General features: G+C 59.9%; 3 protein-coding genes across 3 annotated transcripts; 1 reads left to right on the forward strand and 2 right to left on the reverse strand.

Moving 5' to 3' along the window:
• Position 1: 1 nt before the first annotated feature.
• Positions 2-2,478, reverse strand: JDV02_010767 (Alpha,alpha-trehalase; the record flags this gene model as incomplete). Its single annotated transcript, XM_047992528.1, has 2 exons — positions 2-2,161; positions 2,300-2,478. 2 exons carry the CDS (start codon positions 2,476-2,478, stop codon positions 160-162), a joined length of 2,181 nt encoding a protein of 726 aa, XP_047848542.1. The 3' UTR covers positions 2-159.
• A 4,318-nt stretch (positions 2,479-6,796) lies between these two features.
• CHC1 (Clathrin heavy chain) lies at positions 6,797-12,983 on the forward strand. Its single transcript, XM_047992529.1, has 4 exons — positions 6,797-7,359; positions 7,447-7,818; positions 7,890-12,122; positions 12,177-12,983. The coding sequence occupies exons 1-4, from the start codon at positions 7,273-7,275 to the stop codon at positions 12,531-12,533; spliced, it is 5,049 nt and encodes a 1,682-aa protein (XP_047848543.1). The 5' UTR covers positions 6,797-7,272; the 3' UTR covers positions 12,534-12,983.
• On the reverse strand, positions 12,968-16,525 carry JDV02_010769 (uncharacterized protein). Its single transcript, XM_047992530.1, has 2 exons — positions 13,433-16,525; positions 12,968-13,303 (listed from the first exon to the last, which is right to left on the reverse strand). The coding sequence occupies exons 1-2, from the start codon at positions 16,086-16,088 to the stop codon at positions 13,158-13,160; spliced, it is 2,802 nt and encodes a 933-aa protein (XP_047848544.1). The 5' UTR covers positions 16,089-16,525; the 3' UTR covers positions 12,968-13,157.
• Between the last annotated feature and the right edge of the window lie 470 nt (positions 16,526-16,995).

A 16,995-nucleotide genomic window follows, 5' to 3' on the forward strand; every position in this document is an offset into this window, starting at 1 on the left:
TGTACATTGATCAATGCATGTTCAGTGGTTTGTTGACTCTATCTATATACATGGTGTGTTTCCCACTCGGCCCACTGGTCCCTACATACATAGAGGTAGCGCCCTCCTCCCCTTTTTCCCCTTCGCGACGATGACCGCCCGTTGATCCAGCCAAACGATTTATGAACTTTGCTTTGCACCATCGGCGGCGGCATCGGCGGCGGCGGCGCGGCGACCGAATCTCTTGGTCCTGCCCGCGTCGGCGGGGTGCAGCTCGACGGCGCTCCTCTCACGGTGGTGGTGGGCTTGGTGGTCGTCGTCACGGCGCGTAATGGCGGGCTGTATGTCGCCGCAGTCCGGCCTCTTGAGGTCCGTGGCGAAGATGTCGGCGACGAGGATGAGCAGGCCGTTCGTCCAGCCGAACCCCTCGACGACCTCGTACTCGCCGCCCGCGCCCGCCCCGACGAGCGCCCTGGCGCTGTACTTTTCGAACATGGCGCCGACGGCGCGGTCGGGCAGCCCCCCAAGCCGCGGGGTCTGGGCCGTCGAGCCGCCCGTGGCCCACCAGGTGCAAAACGTTGAGTCGAGGTACCGCTGGGCGAGGCGCAGGGCGAGGTCCTGCACGTCGCGGTGGGCCGGGTCGTCGACGCCAAAGGTGGCGGGCGTGTTGAGCAGCCCCTGTATGAGGACGTGCATCAGGGGTGGCCAGACGTTGGGCTCGTCCCACTGCTGGCCGGAGCGCAGGTTGGTCGCGGGCACGCCGCCGGGGAGGCGGTCGAGGTAGCGGGCGACGCGGGAGAAGGCGGTGCGGACGGCGTGCGGGTTGTCGCGCAGGTGGCGCGGGGCGGCGCCTGTCCAGAAGGGGAAGAACTGAGCGACGTGGAAGAAGACTTTGTGGCCGGGCGGCGGCGGCGGTGGCAGCGGCGGCGCATGGTGGTTGTAGTGGTTCTGCTTGTGCTTGCAGCGGCCGTTGACGTTATTGTCCACGTCGTTGGTGTCGCCCATGTCGTCGTCGACGTCGTCGTCAGCGGACCACCGCACGTACACTTGCTGCGACGACGACGTCATGTTGTAGTCAAAGTAGCTAAAGTGCGTCTCGTTCCACATGAGGGCGTGCATGGCCTCGCTGCGGCGCTCGGCGGCCTCGTGCCACGCCTGGCGGGCCGAGTCGTTGCCGCGCATGGCGAAGAAGTCGCCGATGGCGCGCTCGTTGCCGTAGAGGATGGAGTTGAGGCAGACGGGCACGACGTTGCGCGTGTTGAGCGAGCGCAGCGGGAAGTAGACGTCGCGGGCCGAGTCGTCGGGGCGGGCGAGCCAGCGGCTGCTAAAGTCCCAGCCCGTCTCGGCGGCGGCGGCGAGGTCCGAGTAGAGGAGGGCGCGCTGCGAGTCGTTGAGGGCCTCGCCGGCCCGCGGCGGGTAGATGATGCCCGAGGTCGGGGACCAGTACGACTCGTTGGTGGCCTGGACGTAGTCCTCGCGGAACGACTCGGGGCGCGGCTGCGTGTTGTCGACGGCGTAGCGGCTGAGCGTGTACGTGTGGTCTGCCACCGTCACCTCGACGGAGCGGTTGCGCGTCCAAAACTCGTGCTCGCGGACCAGCAGAGGCAGGGCGCGGTCGAGGATGGATGTGTCGTTGGTGTGCGCCAGGTACGCGCGCACCATCTGCGACAGCATGGGCGGCTGCGAGCGGTTGAGGTAGTAGATGCGCGCACCGTTGGGCACGAAGCCGAAGCGCTCCACCAGGTCGAGGAAGTTGTCGATGGCGTTGCGCGCGATCTCCGTAAAGGCGCCGCGCGTCCGCAGCAGGCCCTCGAGCACCCAGTACGTGTCCCAGTAGTAAGGCTCGCGGAACCGCCCGCCGGGGATCACAAAGGTGCGGTTGATGGGGATGAAGCTGTTGGGGCAGTCGGCGCACGACGACGAGTCGGCGCCCGCGTACGAGCGCGTCAGGTCCGGCCAGATGCCCACCACCTTTTCCACAAACTCACGCGTGACGGGGTCCTCGATGCGCTTCAGGAACTCCGCGTCCGTGTGCAGCTGCTCCTTGGGCACCGCCTTGAGCTCGCCGCCCGCGTCGTCAAAGTACGTCTCGAGGAAGTCGTGGAGTATGCTGTCGTTTCGCAGCGGCTTGGGCAGCTGGTCGAAGGCGGCCTGGATCTCGCGGAGAGGGCGCCGCGCCGGCCTTGCATGGTGGTCATCGTGTAAGTCAAGTTGTGTATGTGTGTGTGTGGTATATTGTAGTGGTGGGCACCAGGGGGAAAGATATGTGGCTTTCTCTCATCTTCTCATCTTTTACGGGGCCGGGGGCACATGCACTTACATGTCGACAAAGTGCTTCGAGTCTTCAAACGGGCGCGCCAACTCAACCTCCTCCAGAATGCTGCCGTGACAGTAGATGGGCGAGTCGCAGGGCGCAACGACGGAGCCATTGACGTATAGCGCCGTCGCCGTCGACGCCGTGGCCGCCAGCACGGCCGCGAGGCGCCTCGCGGGAGCCATTGCGGACTGGCAGTTTTGGGAATGGGGGAGAGGGTCTCTGTCGTCGGAGCACCTCGCCTCACCGAGGAGTAGAAGGGATGAGGATGCCCGAGCAACAACACACGTGCTCAATGGATAAGGTTGGCAGTGAGCGGCCTATGCTTGTGGGAGAGCACGGGGCAAGGTGATGGGGACCCCAAGGGGAAGGGCGAGAGGGGCGGGGGATGCCGACAAAGATATACCTGACGTGTATAGGATCACGCGGGGAGAGGCAAGAAGATGCGCGCGCCCCGAGCGACGACGGCAGCCATATCATCGTCCTCGTCCGCATCCGCGTCCTTGCCTCGTCGTCCTCGTCGTCGGACGCGACCGGGGGGGCCCCTGCCCAAGCAGCCTAAAGCGGAAGGCTCACGATGCGGCCAAGGCAAGCTACGGCGTCAAGCTTCGATGCAAAAGCAGCCTGGGCGGCATCGCCGGCGGCGGGAGAGCAGATGATCATCATTGTACGTAGTGGGATGTGAAGCGGAGTAGGGAGGGAGGGGGGGGTGGGCGTGGGTCGTGCCGAGATGATGGCGATGCCTTGGCAAGAAATGAAAGAATGAGTTGGGTATGGAAACTTGGGCCCCATGCGTACAGTGGCTCTGTGAGTTGTGTGCATACCTGTACGTATAGGTAGGTATTGATTGACGTGTCTGGTAGTATGAAGGCAGGTACTAACGTTACTATGCTTCCTTCCCCGGATGGTGCGCGCGTGAGCAGCGAGTATGTAAAAAGTACATACCCTGCGTATGAACTCGTCACACCACCATGTGCACCGACTGACTCGCGGCATCGAGCCGCCCGCCTCGAAATGCCAAGGCCGCGGGTCACGATGCCTGGGAGAGAGCTTTGCGGAGGTTGCCATGTGGGTTTTCGTCCCACAGCCGGAGAGCACCACCACCCTGCTACGTACTAATTTACTACCGAGTAGTAGGAACCTGCTCCATCCATGCCCCCTCAAGCAAGGCGCGAATGCGACGCTGAGGCTGCTGCCAGAGTGGCGTGTACCGGTCGTTCTTCAGATGCCGAACAACGAGGGCGGGACTGGCAGTTCTGACGCGGGCGAGATGTAACATGCTTGGACACTGGATGCACCGTCGCCTGCGCGGGACAGTTGGCGGTTCAAGAACTCATTGGTACGGGCATGTACGAATATGTACTACATCCATTAGTACGAACTGCCGTGTCAACAGACTGGAGCCCGCCCGCAACCGAGCAGGAAATCCATGAGCTCCAAAGTTGGCCAACAAAGCGCGTGCGTAGCAAGAATCGGACAACCCATCGACTCGGGACTGGGGAAAGAAAAAAAAAGGAAGGGCGGTTCCCACCTCATGCGTCTGTTATGCATGCATGCCATGGATGATGGCTGCATCTCGGGGTTCGTCTGCCGCCGCGGTAGAGCCGCTGCTTGCACGCTTCGGGACTGGCGGCCGAGAGGACGTGACGTCAAGCATCGCCTGCACATAATAAATTCAGCGTTATGGCACCTTGTAAGGTAGGTACGTAGTAAGGTACTAACCCCTACTGCCGGCTTGGCTCTGCCGCTGAAGAAGCCCCAGAGACAGGCCCGCGTGGCCGGTCGATTGCGCCCCAACTTGGAAATCCCGCCGGGTGCCACTGCCGCGCTCCAGCACACCCACCCGACTGGAATCGCCGCTCGACAGGGGCCGGCAGTGCAAGACGCCACCAAGGAATAAGCATAAACACACCCATCGACACTAAAATAACTGACCTTGCAGGTCACCCGACTGACCCCAGCACATGTGGTACTGGAGGTAGTAGTAACTACCTAGGTAGTTAGTCGAATGACTCTGTAAAACTCAACATGTCTGCATACTGTCACCGTCTCGTAATGAATCCGCACTCCCCCGCTGCTTCAATCAGCGGTGAAGGCGTACGTATATTGAAGCATACCTTGTTCACAATGGCGCGAGGGAAACATGTGCCTGGTCTGGCGTGACTCTGCCAATTCCCCTTGCCCATCTCGTGACGCACGCCCGCCCGGAGCAATCCCCGCGGAGATTGATTGATGCTGGCGGATGGGATGCGGGATCCAGGGTCTCAGAATTTCCTAGCCAGCCATGGTGCCGATTTCCTGGGGCCTGATTGATGCGAGAAACGTCGCCACGTTCGGAGAAACGGCGCAACATGATGACGAAGTGACGGAGGCCACGTACCGGCGTGCAGCACGCATATGCACCTTGCGAGCGCCACGGTGGGCAAGCTGTACGAGGGCTTGCCGAGCCGCTCGTCTCGTCGTGAATCCTCGTCGATGCCGCCCCAACACCGCGCCAAGGTTCGCCATGGCGCTCGCTGCACATCATCAACAACGAAGAACAAGCCTTCAACGCTGCCCACCGGACTTCCCACACCCACAGACACCAGCGTCGTGGTTATCCACTCATAAACAACGACGACGGACGCTGAGACGGCACGCAACGCTCCATCCCCTCCACATCTCCCCGCCAAGCCCCCCCTTTCCTCCTCCTCGTCCCCTTCAATAGTCTGACTGCGGGGCGCCTGCGGGGGGGAAAGCAATATGGGGAGTTGCAAATTGATCCTGGGCACGGGACCAAACTGGGGGGGCCATGATCACCTCATTCACCTCCTCGGCGAGCTGCGCTGCCTTGCCCAGGGGAACGCAGGGACGGGGGGACTGGCTGCCGGCCCGAATTCCCCCATCTCTCGATGGCGTCTGAGCACGCGAGCCCTTTTTCTACGTGCTCGTTCGTGCGTACTTTTTTTCGTGACGGGACATGTGCGCTCGTGAAGAATCTGCTCATGCGAAGAAAAAGTCTTCATCCTTCAAGTCTAGCTATGCGGTATTGCCGTCGGCCGCATAACAAGACCCCGGAGCAGCCATCATCATTGACTTTCCTCCACATCCTCCTGCCTGCCAGAAGGATTTGGTTCCTATGCGTCACCGTGCCTCTTCATCTTCTAACGTGTAGGTTACGCGAGCTCCATGAGGAACCTCTGAGATACCATCCCATATATTGGGTGTCTACTGGGGGCGAACTAGGGTCCCTGCTAATTGCCGCCCTGTGTTATTATCGTCTGGCTCATGCGACGACCAAGGACGGATTCGTCCGGATGAACGTAGTAATGCGATCCGTCCCTATTCCCACCAACAAGCGGCGTGGTCTCATGGTTTCCTCCGCACCGCAGTGACAGCAGTACTGCAAGACCCTCTGCGTTCTGTCAAACTGCTGATCGCCGACATGTTATCCGGCCTAGCACCTCGGGGAATCATTTCTCACACCAGCATGCTGCTGCTGCTTTATTTGTCCAGCTGCATCTCGGTCTCATCCACGAGCTTTACGGGATTGCACGAGCCCGAGAGGAACGCCGAATTGCAGACGAGCGGGCCACACACGACACATGGCGTCGCTGAGAGCTAGCCGCCTCTTATCTCAGCTCGACCACCGTTTTTTTGAGCTCTCGCGCTGCAACACCTCCCCAGCTTCCTATACGCGTCCCGGCTCCCTTGCTGTGAAGACAGGTTCGCGCGAAGCCACCCACAAGTGTAGGGTAAGGTAGGTACAGTCGAGTTTTTGGCAAAGTACGGATTCCATTGAGTCGAGACCGTAGCCTGTTCCTGCAGAGTGTGGCTCCGTTCGTCTCGACTAGGACTGAGACATGCATGAAGAAAGCCATGCGCAACACGTGACCTCGGCGGCATCAATCGGTAGCTACGTACGAAGTACGAAGTATACTGTAGGTAACAGACGCGGTGCCGGCTTTGGATAACGACGCGCATCGTGTATGTATGTGTGTGAGTGAGTGGGTGAGCGTCGATGGCGAGTTGGCACCCATCTGCGGGCTTATATCCCTCCAGCCACGAAGCGGTGGCTCAGCATTCAACACAACGCGCGCCGGTGTTGCGAATTCTTGCAAACATGCTCTACTTCGTACTTGTGCATCGGTGCTCGCGCCGCTCAATTATACAAGCAAAACCGTCACCGCATCATATCATAATACGGGTTGGGAGGGAAAGAAAAAATTGTGTATAGTCGGGCGTCAACACAGCTTGCATCTTCTTTTCTTCCCCATTCACCTCACCCCCAACTTTGCCTGACGGCTGGGCCGACGGTACGTACCGCCACACGGGCCCCCCTGACACGACGCTGATGACGTTGCACGTGCCCCAGGTTATAGCGGAGCTGCACAGCTGCGCACCCAGCACAGTGGCGGCGGCGGCGGAACTTCCTTGTTCCGATGCGCTGAGGACTCGGATTGGGCAGCCGCGCAGCTTACCTCGTGTGCCAGCTTCCCTGTTGGCCCGCCAAGACCCAATCGCGGGAAGGGAACAGGTTGCCTGAAAGGAGAGACCTGCCTGGCCCGGCCTTTCTCCTGATCAAACCTCACAAACACCAAACCGCCCCATCCATCCATCCGTCCATCCACCACCACCGCATTGCAACGACCACGCGTCTCAACTGCTCGCCATCAGCAGCTTGCGACGCCGAGTCATCCCACCGCGTTTCCTCCCATCTACCTCCCTTCCGGTCCTTTCCCCCCTTCCCCCCCTTTCGCGTTTGTTGCCTTGTTGCTCCCTAGCGCTCCTCGTTATCCCGCCCGTCCCGCACGGCGCATGGAAGCTTCCGCCAGCTTCTCCTCGAATCGTCGCCCGAGTGCCTGCCCCGTGCCTCAACATCCATCCGCCCCACGACCGCGCTTGGCAGCTCCCTCCCGCGTCGTCTGACTGCGTTCGAGCTTTCAAGGGCATCATCGGCCTTGCGCCCCTCTCGTCAAGCAACGCGAACCACCGGCGCCATGGCGCCCATACCCATCAAGTTCCATGAGCTTGTGCAGCTCGCCAATGTCGGCGTCGACACGCAATCCATTGGCTTCAACTCCTGCGTAAGTCTGACGTGCCCCCCCACCCGGCCGGCGGAATGAAAAACATAGAGAGATGTCGTCTACTAACCGCGCCTTGCTCGCCTGCAGACCCTCGAGTCCGACGCCTACGTTTGCATCCGAGAAAAGAAGAACGAGGCCGCTCAGCCCGAAGTCGTCATCGTCGAGCTCAAGAATGGTAACAACGTCACCCGCCGGCCCATCAAGGCCGACAGTGCCATCATGCACTGGAGCCGGCAGGTCATTGCCCTCAAGGCCCAGTCCCGGACGTTGCAGATCTTCGACCTCGAGCAGAAGAAGAAGCTCAAGTCTTGCACTATGAACGAGGACGTCCAGTTCTGGAGATGGATCAGCGAGTCCACCCTGGGCTTGGTCACCACCAGCAGTGTATACCAGTGGGATGTGTACGATGCCTCCCAGGAGGCTCCGACCAAGGTTTTCGACCGCAACGCCAACCTCAATGTATGTTTATTTCCAATTCTGCCTGACTCCTGCGTTCTCCAACAGACTGACCATGTGTTTTCTTCTCGCAGGGCTGCCAAATCATCAACTACCGCGCCAACGAGGATGGCAAGTGGATGGTGGTCGTTGGCATCTCCTCCCAGCAGGGCCGTGTTGTCGGCGCCATTCAGCTGTACTCAAAGGACCGTGGCGTTAGTCAAGCCATCGAGGGCCATGCCGCTGCTTTTGGCTCCCTGCGACTCGAGGGTGCCCCCCAGGACACGAAGCTCTTCAGCTTCGCCGTCCGCACCGCCACCGGCGCCAAGCTCCACATCGTCGAGGTCGATCACCCAGAGTCGAATCCCGTCTTTCAGAAGAAGGCGGTCGACATCTACTTCCCCCCCGAGGCGACCAATGACTTCCCAGTGGCTCTTCAGATTTCCCAGAGATACGGCGTCATCTTCATGGTGACCAAGTATGGCTTCATCCACCTCTACGACCTGGAGTCGGGGAGCACCATCTTCATGAACCGCATCTCGAGCGAGACCATCTTCACCAGCTGCGCTGACAGTGACTCTTCCGGCCTCGTGGGTATCAACCGCAAGGGCCAGGTCCTGTTCGTGACCATTGATGACTCGACCATCATCCCGTATCTCCTCGAGAACCCCGCCAACACAGAAATCGCCATCAAGCTTGCCTCTAGAGCCGGACTTCCTGGTGCGGACAACCTCTACGCGAAGCAGTTCGACCAGTTGTTCAACTCCGGCAACTACATGGAGGCTGCCAAGATTGCGGCCAACTCTCCCCGAGGCTTCCTACGAACGGCCGAGACGATTGAGAAGTTCAAGAGGCTGCCTGCCCAACCCGGCCAAATGGCCTTCACTCTCCAATACTTTGGTCTGCTGTTGGACAAGGGCGCCTTGAATCAGCAGGAGACTATCGAGCTGGCCCAGCCGGTTCTCCAGCAGAACAGGAAGCACTTGCTTGAGAAGTGGCTCAAGGAGGGCAAGCTGGACTGCTCCGAGCGGCTCGGCGACATGGTCCGCCCTTACGATGTCGACATGGCCCTGTCAATCTACCTCAAGGCCAACGTGCCCCAAAAGGTCGTTGCGGGCTTCGCTGAGACCGGCCAGTTCGAAAAGATCCTACCGTACGCTGCTCATACTGGTTACCAACCCGACTATATCCAGCTCCTCCAGCACATCATTCGCGTCAGCCCCGAAAAGGGTGCTGAGTTTGCGACAGCGTTGGCCAATAGCGAGCAGGGCCCGTTGGTCGACTTCGAGCGGGTTTGCGACATCTTTCAATCCCAGGGCATGATTCAGCAGGCCACCGCCTTCCTGCTCGACGCGCTCAAGGAGAACAAGCCCGAGCATGCGCGCCTGCAGACTCGTCTCCTGGAGATGAACCTCATGCACGCTCCCCAGGTCGCCGAGGCTATCCTCGGCAACGACATGTTCACCCACTTCGACAAGCCCCGGATCGCTCAGCTTTGCGAGCAGGCTGGCTTGGCCCAGAAAGCGCTAGAGTTGTACGAGGACCCGGAGTCTATCAAGCGTGTCATCGTCAACATTCCGGGAAGCGCCAACTTCAACCCGGAGTGGTTGACGACCTTCTTTGGCAAGCTCTCCGTCGAGCAATCCCTGGACTGCCTCGATGCCATGATGAAGCACAACATTCGGCAGAATCTTCAGTCGGTTGTTAATATCGCGACCAAGTACTCCGAGCTGTTGGGCCCCGTCCGTCTGATCGATCTCTTCGAGAAGTACAAGACGGCCGAGGGTCTCTTCTACTACCTGGGCAGCATTGTAAACTTGTCCGAGGACCCCGATGTGCACTTCAAGTACATTGAAGCCGCCACGCGCTCCAACCAGCTGAACGAGGTCGAGCGAATTTGCCGCGACAGCAACTCTTACAACCCTGAGAAGGTCAAGAATTTCCTGAAGGAAGCGAAACTGCCGGAGCAGCTGCCTCTCATCATTGTGTGCGACAGGTTCAACTTTGTTCACGACCTGATCCTCTACCTCTACCAGAACCAGCAGTTCCAGGCCATCGAGTCGTACGTTCAGCGCGTCAACCCCTCCCGAACTCCGGCCGTCGTTGGTGGTCTTCTGGACGTCGACTGCGATGAGAACATCATTAAGCAGCTTCTTGGTACCGTCAACGCCCAGCAGATCAACATCGATGAGCTGGTCTCTGAAGTCGAGTCGCGCAACCGCCTCAAGCTTCTGCTTCCTTTCCTGGAGGCCACGCTTCAAGCTGGCAACCAGCAGCAGGCCGTCTACAACGCTCTGGCCAAGATTTATATCGACTCCAACAACAACCCTGAGAAGTTCCTCAAGGAGAACGACCAGTACGACACCTTGACTGTCGGCAAGTACTGCGAGAAGCGCGACCCCAACCTGGCGTACATCGCCTACTCCAAGGGCCAGAATGATCTTGAGTTGGTGAACATTACCAACGAGAATGCCATGTATCGTGCGCAGGCTCGCTACCTGCTTGAGCGCGCCGACGCAGAGCTTTGGCGATTTGTCCTGAGCGAGAACAACATCCACCGACGCTCGGTCGTGGATCAGGTCACATCTACTGCCGTGCCCGAGTCTACTGACCCGGGCAAGGTCTCGATCGCTGTGTCTGCGCTCCTTGACAACGACATGCCTCTTGAGCTTATCGAGCTGCTCGAGAAGATTGTCCTGGAGCCTTCGCCATTCAGCGACAACCAGAACCTCCAGAACCTCCTCCTCTTCACTGCTGCCAAGGCGGACAAGGCTCGCGTGATGGACTACATCCACAAGCTGGACGGCTACAATGCTGACGAGATCGCCTCGTCCTGCATTGATGTTGGGCTATTCGAGGAGGCCTTTGAGATCTACAAGAAGGCCGACAACAAGGAGGCCGCTGTCAACGTTCTCGTTGAGCATGTTGTTAGCATCGACCGCTCGCAGGCCTACGCCGAGGAGGTTGACATCCCCGAGGTCTGGAGCAAGGTTGCCAAGGCTCAGCTGGACGGCCTGCGGGTGGCGGACTCCATCGACTCTTACATCAAGGCTGACGATCCCAAGAACTACCCCGAGGTTATTGAGATTGCTACACACGCCGGAAAGAACGAGGAGCTCATCAAGTATCTGCGCATGGCCCGCAAGACCCTGCGCGAGCCCGCCATCGATACCGCCTTGGCTTTCTGCTACGCTCGTCTGGACCAGCTGGCCGAGCTCGAGGACTTCCTGCGGGCTACCAATGTCGCCAACATCGAGGAGTCTGGCGACAAGGCCTACGAGGAGGGCCTGTTCGAGGCCTCCAAGATCTTCTACAGCAGCATCTCCAATTGGGCCAAGCTTGCCACGACACTGGTGCATCTCGGCGATTACCAGGCCGCCGTCGACTGCGCTCGCAAGGCCAACAATATCAAGGTCTGGAAGCAGGTTCACGAGGCCTGCGTTGAGAAGAAGGAGTTCCGCCTGGCCCAGATTTGCGGCCTGAACCTCATTGTCGATGCCGAGCAGCTGCAGACGCTCGTCAAGGACTATGAACGTAACGGATACTTTGACGAGCTCATTAGCCTCCTGGAGCAGGGTCTTGGCCTGGAGCGTGCCCATATGGGCATGTTTACGGAGTTGGGCATTGCGCTCGCCAAGTACCATCCGGAGCGGTTGATGGAGCACATCAAGCTCTTCTGGTCCAGGATGAACATGCCAAAGATGATTCGTGCCTGCGAGGAAGCTAACCTCTGGCCCGAGCTGGTCTTTTGCTACTGCCACTATGACGAATTCGACAATGCCGCCCTCGCTGTCATCGAACGGCCCGAGAACTCTTGGGAGCACCAGCAATTCAAGGAAATTGTCGTCAAGGTTGCCAACTTGGAGATCTATTATCGGGCGATCAAGTTCTACGTGGAGCAGCACCCTTCGCTGCTCACGGATCTGCTTGCGGCGCTGACTGCTCGCGTTGATGTCAACCGCGTCGTCAAGATGTTCCAGAAGAATGACAGCCTGCCGCTGATCAAGCCGTTCCTTCTGAATGTGCAGTCACAAAACAAGCGCGTCGTCAACGAGGCCGTCAACGACCTTCTCATCGAGGAAGAGGACTACAAGACGCTCCGGGACTCTGTTCAAAACTACGACAACTACGACGCTGTCGAGCTGGCTGGCCGTTTGGAGAAGCATGACCTGATCTTCTTCCGCCAGATTGCCGCCAACATTTATCGCAAAAACAAGCGTTGGGAGAAGTCGATTGCGCTGTCGAAGCAAGACAAGCTGTTCAAGGACGCAATTGAGACCGCCGCAACGTCGGGTAAGACTGACATTGTCGAGGATCTCGTCCGATATGTGAGTTACCGAGCCGTCGCGATTATTGCCGTTGCGTACGCTAACCATCTGCAGTTCGTCGACATTGGACACCGCGAGTGCTACACTGGCATGCTGTACGCCTGCAACGAGCTCATTCGCCCGGATCTCGTCCTAGAGCTGTCGTGGCGCCACGGACTCACAGACTTTAGCATGCCTTACATGATCAACATGCTTGCCCAGCAGACCAAGGAGATCGCACTCCTCAAGTCGGATAACGAGGCTCGCAAGGCCAAGGAGAAGGAGCAGGAGAAGACGGATGACAACACTCCGATCCTCGGCGCCGGGCGGTTGATGATCACGGCTGGGCCCGGCGGCATGGGCGGCGCCTCGCCTGCGCCGTACGGCCAGACCAACGGTTTTGCGCCGCAACCCACCGGCTACGGATACTAGATGCACTTACCCGTGTGGGTCTGGTTCCCTGCGCACCGCATGCAGGCGCCGACCTACGATGCCAACGGCTACGGAGGATTCGGGTCGCGGGCCTGCTCTGCGGTGTCACGGAGAATGGATGATTCAGGAATTTCACTTTAAGCTTACGACTGTACCCATTGATGCCCCCTTGATTTGCTCTTGATTGTCTTGCGGAAAAGGGAAAGTTGCGGACACGTGCTCTTGGGATGGCACAACAAGGGCGGCGGTGTCCGGATTTGCCATCGCGTTTCGATTTGAAAGGATGACGCTTGGCCGTCACGGGGGGAGGGGGGGCACGGCTTTGCCTGGCATGAAGTGTTTCACGTGGCTCTTGCCACGGCTAGACTAGAGGCGAGGCATACTGCGAGCCAGACGCGAGGACGATGGGGCATGTTGTATGATAGTAATCAAGTCTTGATTTGATTGTTCAATAACGCTTTACAAGCACTGTGCCGTGCCTCTGCAGATGTATATGCATAATGAGAGAGAGATGGATCCCTATAAGCGCCGTGTCAATCCCCACAGTAGAGCGACATCCTATGCATGTAGGATTGATGTTGGTAAATCATATCCTATGTGCATGATGTCGGGGTTAATGGACTTTTATGCCGTGTCCTCTGACACGGTCAACTGGCCGTCTCCAGCCCCGCCGAGCTGGCGCTTACGCCGCTTCTTTTCGTCCTTGGGCTTCGCGTGCGCGACCTTGAGCCACTCGCCGTTGAAGGCGTTGACGAGCCAGTTGCTGAGCTCTGCGGCGGGCGAGCGGACGTCGTCGGTTAGCCGGCTTCTTTCATGTACCCATGTACGTACGTACGGGAGGAAGGACGGAAGAGGATGGTGGTGGTTGTGACAGCCAAAAAAGAAAAAGGGGGACTCACTGTCAAAGACGACGTGGTTGGCGTGGTGGAAAAAGATGCCGTGGTCGCTGTCGGGAAAGACGTGGACGTCGTAGTTTTCGACGCCGGCGAGGTCGAGGGCGTCGAGCAGGGTGAGGGAGTTTTGGAAGTGGACGTTGTCGTCGGAGGAGCCGTGCATGACGAGGAAGCGCTTGTTCTGGCCGAGGGCGGTGGCGTTGGCGACGCTGGAGGCGCGGTAGCCGTCGGCGTTGTCGGCGGGGAGGCGCATGTAGCGCTCCGTGTAGACGCTGTCGTAGAAGAGCCAGTCGGTGACGGGGGCGACGGCCATGCCGTACGAAAAGGTGCGGCCGGCGTCCTGCTCGAGCGTCTTGAGCGTGGTGAAGCCGCCGTAGGACCAGCCCCAGAGGGCGAGGCGGTCCGCGTCGACGTAGTCGAGGGAGGCGAAGTGGCGGGCGGCGGCGATGTGGTCGTGCGACTCGAGCGCGCCGAGCCGCGAGCGGACGGCGACGCGGTGCTTGCGCCCGAGGCCGCCGGTGCCGCGCGGGTCGACCGTGACGACCAGGTAGCCGAGGTTGGAGGCCGCGTAGGACTGGAAGTCGACGGCGAACTTCTTGGTCACCGTCTGGGAGTTGGGGCCCGAGTACTGCTGGAAGAGGACCGGGTACTTCTTCTTGGGGTTGAAGTGCGGCGGCCGGCGCTCCACGTAGTTGACCTCGACGCCCTCGGCCACCTTGAGCTTGCCGTACTTGAGCACGGGCAGCGCGTGCTTCTTGGCGCTGTCGGCCAAATCGCGGTTGTCCTCGATGACGCGCTCGTACTTGACGGGGTTCGAGGGCGTCGAGATGACCTTTTGATAGGGGATCTTGGGTCCATGGTACGTGAGGAGCGCGTAGCCGGCGCCCGACGAAAACGACGCCGCATAGTATCCCTCGGCGGATGTGTCCGTCAGCGGCTTCAGGCCCGAGCCGTCCAGCTTGACCACGTATACGTGCCGCTGGATCGACGACTCCTTGGTGGCGACAAAGTACACGAGGTTGTTTTTGAGATCGACGGCCGACGGCGCGCTCTCGACCTCCCAGTCGCCCTTTGTCAGGAGGATGGGCTTGGGGTTGTCCACGGGCGTATAGTACGCCAGGTGCTCAAAGTTCTCGTGGATGATGGTGTCCACGTAACCGTCGTGCTGCCGCCCGTTGGCAGGGTCGGCGGGGATGTAGGTCATCTTGTGCGATATCTCAAACCAACCGCCGTCAATGTCCGCAATGTTGATGTCGTTGATCGTCTTGGCCGAGCGGGTCCGGACGTCGACGAGGATCACCTTGAGGTGATCGCCGACGCGGTTCGTCTCCTTGACAATGACGTTGTCGCCTGCCCACAGCACGTTGTTGACGATGCGATTGTCGTCTGAAAAGTCAGAGTCGACGGATGCGGAGAAGACCTCGGCCTTGGCGACGTCGTAAAACTGCAGGTCGACGACGGGGTTGTGAGAACCAGGCTTGGGGTACTTGATTTTTCGCACCTCGGGGTACGCCTCCTCTCCCTTTGGCGGCTGCTTGCCGCTGGGGCGCGAGACAAAGTACTGGATCGGGAACTCCTTGACGCCGGTCTCGTTGGTGCGGAGGAACGAGATATACTTGCCGTCCTCGGACCACCACGTAGCGTCGCGCGCGCCAAAGACCTCTTCCTCGTACACCCAGTCAGGGATACCATAGAAATACTCGGGACCACCATCCTTGGTGATTTGAACGACCTCCTTCTTGTCGTTGATGCGTCGAATGTACAGATTGTTGTCGAGGGTAAAGGAGACGGCGTCGCTTCGCGGGCTCCAGGTCGCGAGCTGCACCTTTGCGTCTGCCCTGTCGGGATGCAGCGCTTCCACATTGCCGGAGGCGACGTCCAAGATGTAGTACGAGGCCGTGAAGGAGTGTCGCCAGTTCTTCTCCCGGTCGACGCCGATGAGGACCTTTGTGAGGTCTGGGCTCGGCTTCACCCACCCCGGCCTGCGCGGCTTGCCTTTGTACTCAAAGTACGCCGTCTTCATCAAGGTCATTGAGTTGGGCGGCGCGGCGGCGGCGGCGTCTCTGGGCAGCGCATCTTGGGCCAAGGTCCGGACGTCCTCGACGACGAGGTAGTCCTTGTCGGGGGCCCCCTGTTCCAGCAGGAGCCCGTCCTGGCCGTCGGGGTCTGCGATCCAGCTTATGGATTGCGAATTGGGCGACCAGAAGCCCGTGACGACCTGATCCAAGGTCACGGCCTTGCCGGAGCCGCGGCTGCTGGCGTCGGGGTCGTGGTCAGAGTCGCTGGCGTGCTTATAGGACCCGGACACGAGGAAGACGCCGAGGGCGGCGAACCAGCCGCCGACAAAGACGACGCCCACGATCCAGAGTATCTTGCGCAGGCTGCGGTCCATCGGCTTGCGCTGCTGCAATGGAGCGCCTGACGTGCCCAGAAAGGGGCCCGACTCGACGGCGTACGGGTCGTCCTCCAGCTCGGCGGCCTCTTCCTTGTCCCGGTCAGCATTGAGGCGATGCTTGCCGTTGGACTTTCGCGCTTCGGGGCCCTTTTCCATCTCATCGTGCAGGCGGTCGAATACGAGGCTCGTGGTCGACACGGAGGAGAGGGAGCCGCGGGACGAACGCGGCGGCTCAGGCGCAACAGGGCCTGGTCCGGATTGGGCCATCGTGTGTGCAGGCAGAGAGATGCGGGTTGGCGACAGGACGAGGCGCTGCGGGCGCGATGGCTCAATCTCATCCGACGCTTTTCGACAAGCCCATGCTGCTAGGGAAGCAGAAAGCGGATGCTCCGATGCGAAATGCCCCTGGCTGCGACGAAACGAAGGGCTCCGCGACGATGGATGTCGGGACGGGTTGGTGGTTCAGTTGATTGAGGCGGGCTGCTGATTCGGTGCTTCCCGTCATTCACAGCGTCTCAATAGAGCTGAAGGTCCCCACCCCAATAGGTAGGGCGACCGCGTCCACGCTGGGGGGGCCAGCGGGCGCGGGTCCTCCATGTCCATGCCGCGACCAAAAGAAGCCACAGTGGAAAGTTTGCTACCCTGCACTAGTCCACCTCTCTTGAAGGCGCGGAGACGTGCAACGTGCATCGCAAGTGTGAGGGGGGTCTTGAGGAGCGAAATGAAGGAGCGAAATGAGGAAGGGAAATACCCGTCTCGAATGGAGTACGAAGTAGTTAGTGGCTGCGGCGACTTGGTATATAGTCGCTGCGAGCATTGGGAAAAGGATACTTTTGGTGCTGGGCTGGGGCCGTGCTATCAGGTAACTACGCAGTTAACTATTAGGGTGCTGTGGAGGATGCGCCGAAGTCGGCGGCGTCTCTCCCATCGCTGTGCACTGCCGAGTAGGGGATGCCCCAGCGAGGAACGTCGGCGTGGGCCATTCTACCACCAGCGAGGAAGGGGAGAGGATCCCCGAGGTCCGGTCCCCTCCTTACCCTTGTCCCTGCCCAACGACGACGAGCCGAGTCCCATGTCCTGAAGCTCATCTAGTTCGGACTCTCCAGGGCACACGGGGGCTGGCTCGCTGCCGGGGGACTCCATGGCAGCGCTGCCGAGAGATGCCAGCACTAGC

The sequence above is a fragment of the Purpureocillium takamizusanense genome, chromosome 14 (genome assembly GCF_022605165.1).
Source record: "Purpureocillium takamizusanense chromosome 14, complete sequence".
NCBI lineage: Eukaryota > Fungi > Ascomycota > Sordariomycetes > Hypocreales > Ophiocordycipitaceae > Purpureocillium > Purpureocillium takamizusanense.

Excerpts from the sequence above, each read along its gene's own strand:
- CHC1 (XM_047992529.1), top strand. The coding sequence starts at position 7,273 with ATGGCGCCCATACCCATCAAGTTCCATGAGCTTGTGCAGCTCGCCAAT. Across the intron at positions 7,360-7,446 it reads CCATTGGCTTCAACTCCTGC|ACCCTCGAGTCCGACGCCTA; the intron begins GTAAGTCTGACG and ends GCTCGCCTGCAG. Across the intron at positions 12,123-12,176 it reads TCGAGGATCTCGTCCGATAT|TTCGTCGACATTGGACACCG; the intron begins GTGAGTTACCGA and ends AACCATCTGCAG.
- JDV02_010769 (XM_047992530.1), bottom strand. The coding sequence starts at position 16,088 with ATGGCCCAATCCGGACCAGGCCCTGTTGCGCCTGAGCCGCCGCGTTCG. Across the intron at positions 13,304-13,432 it reads CAACCACGTCGTCTTTGACA|AGCTCAGCAACTGGCTCGTC; the intron begins GTGAGTCCCCCT and ends CGCCCGCCGCAG.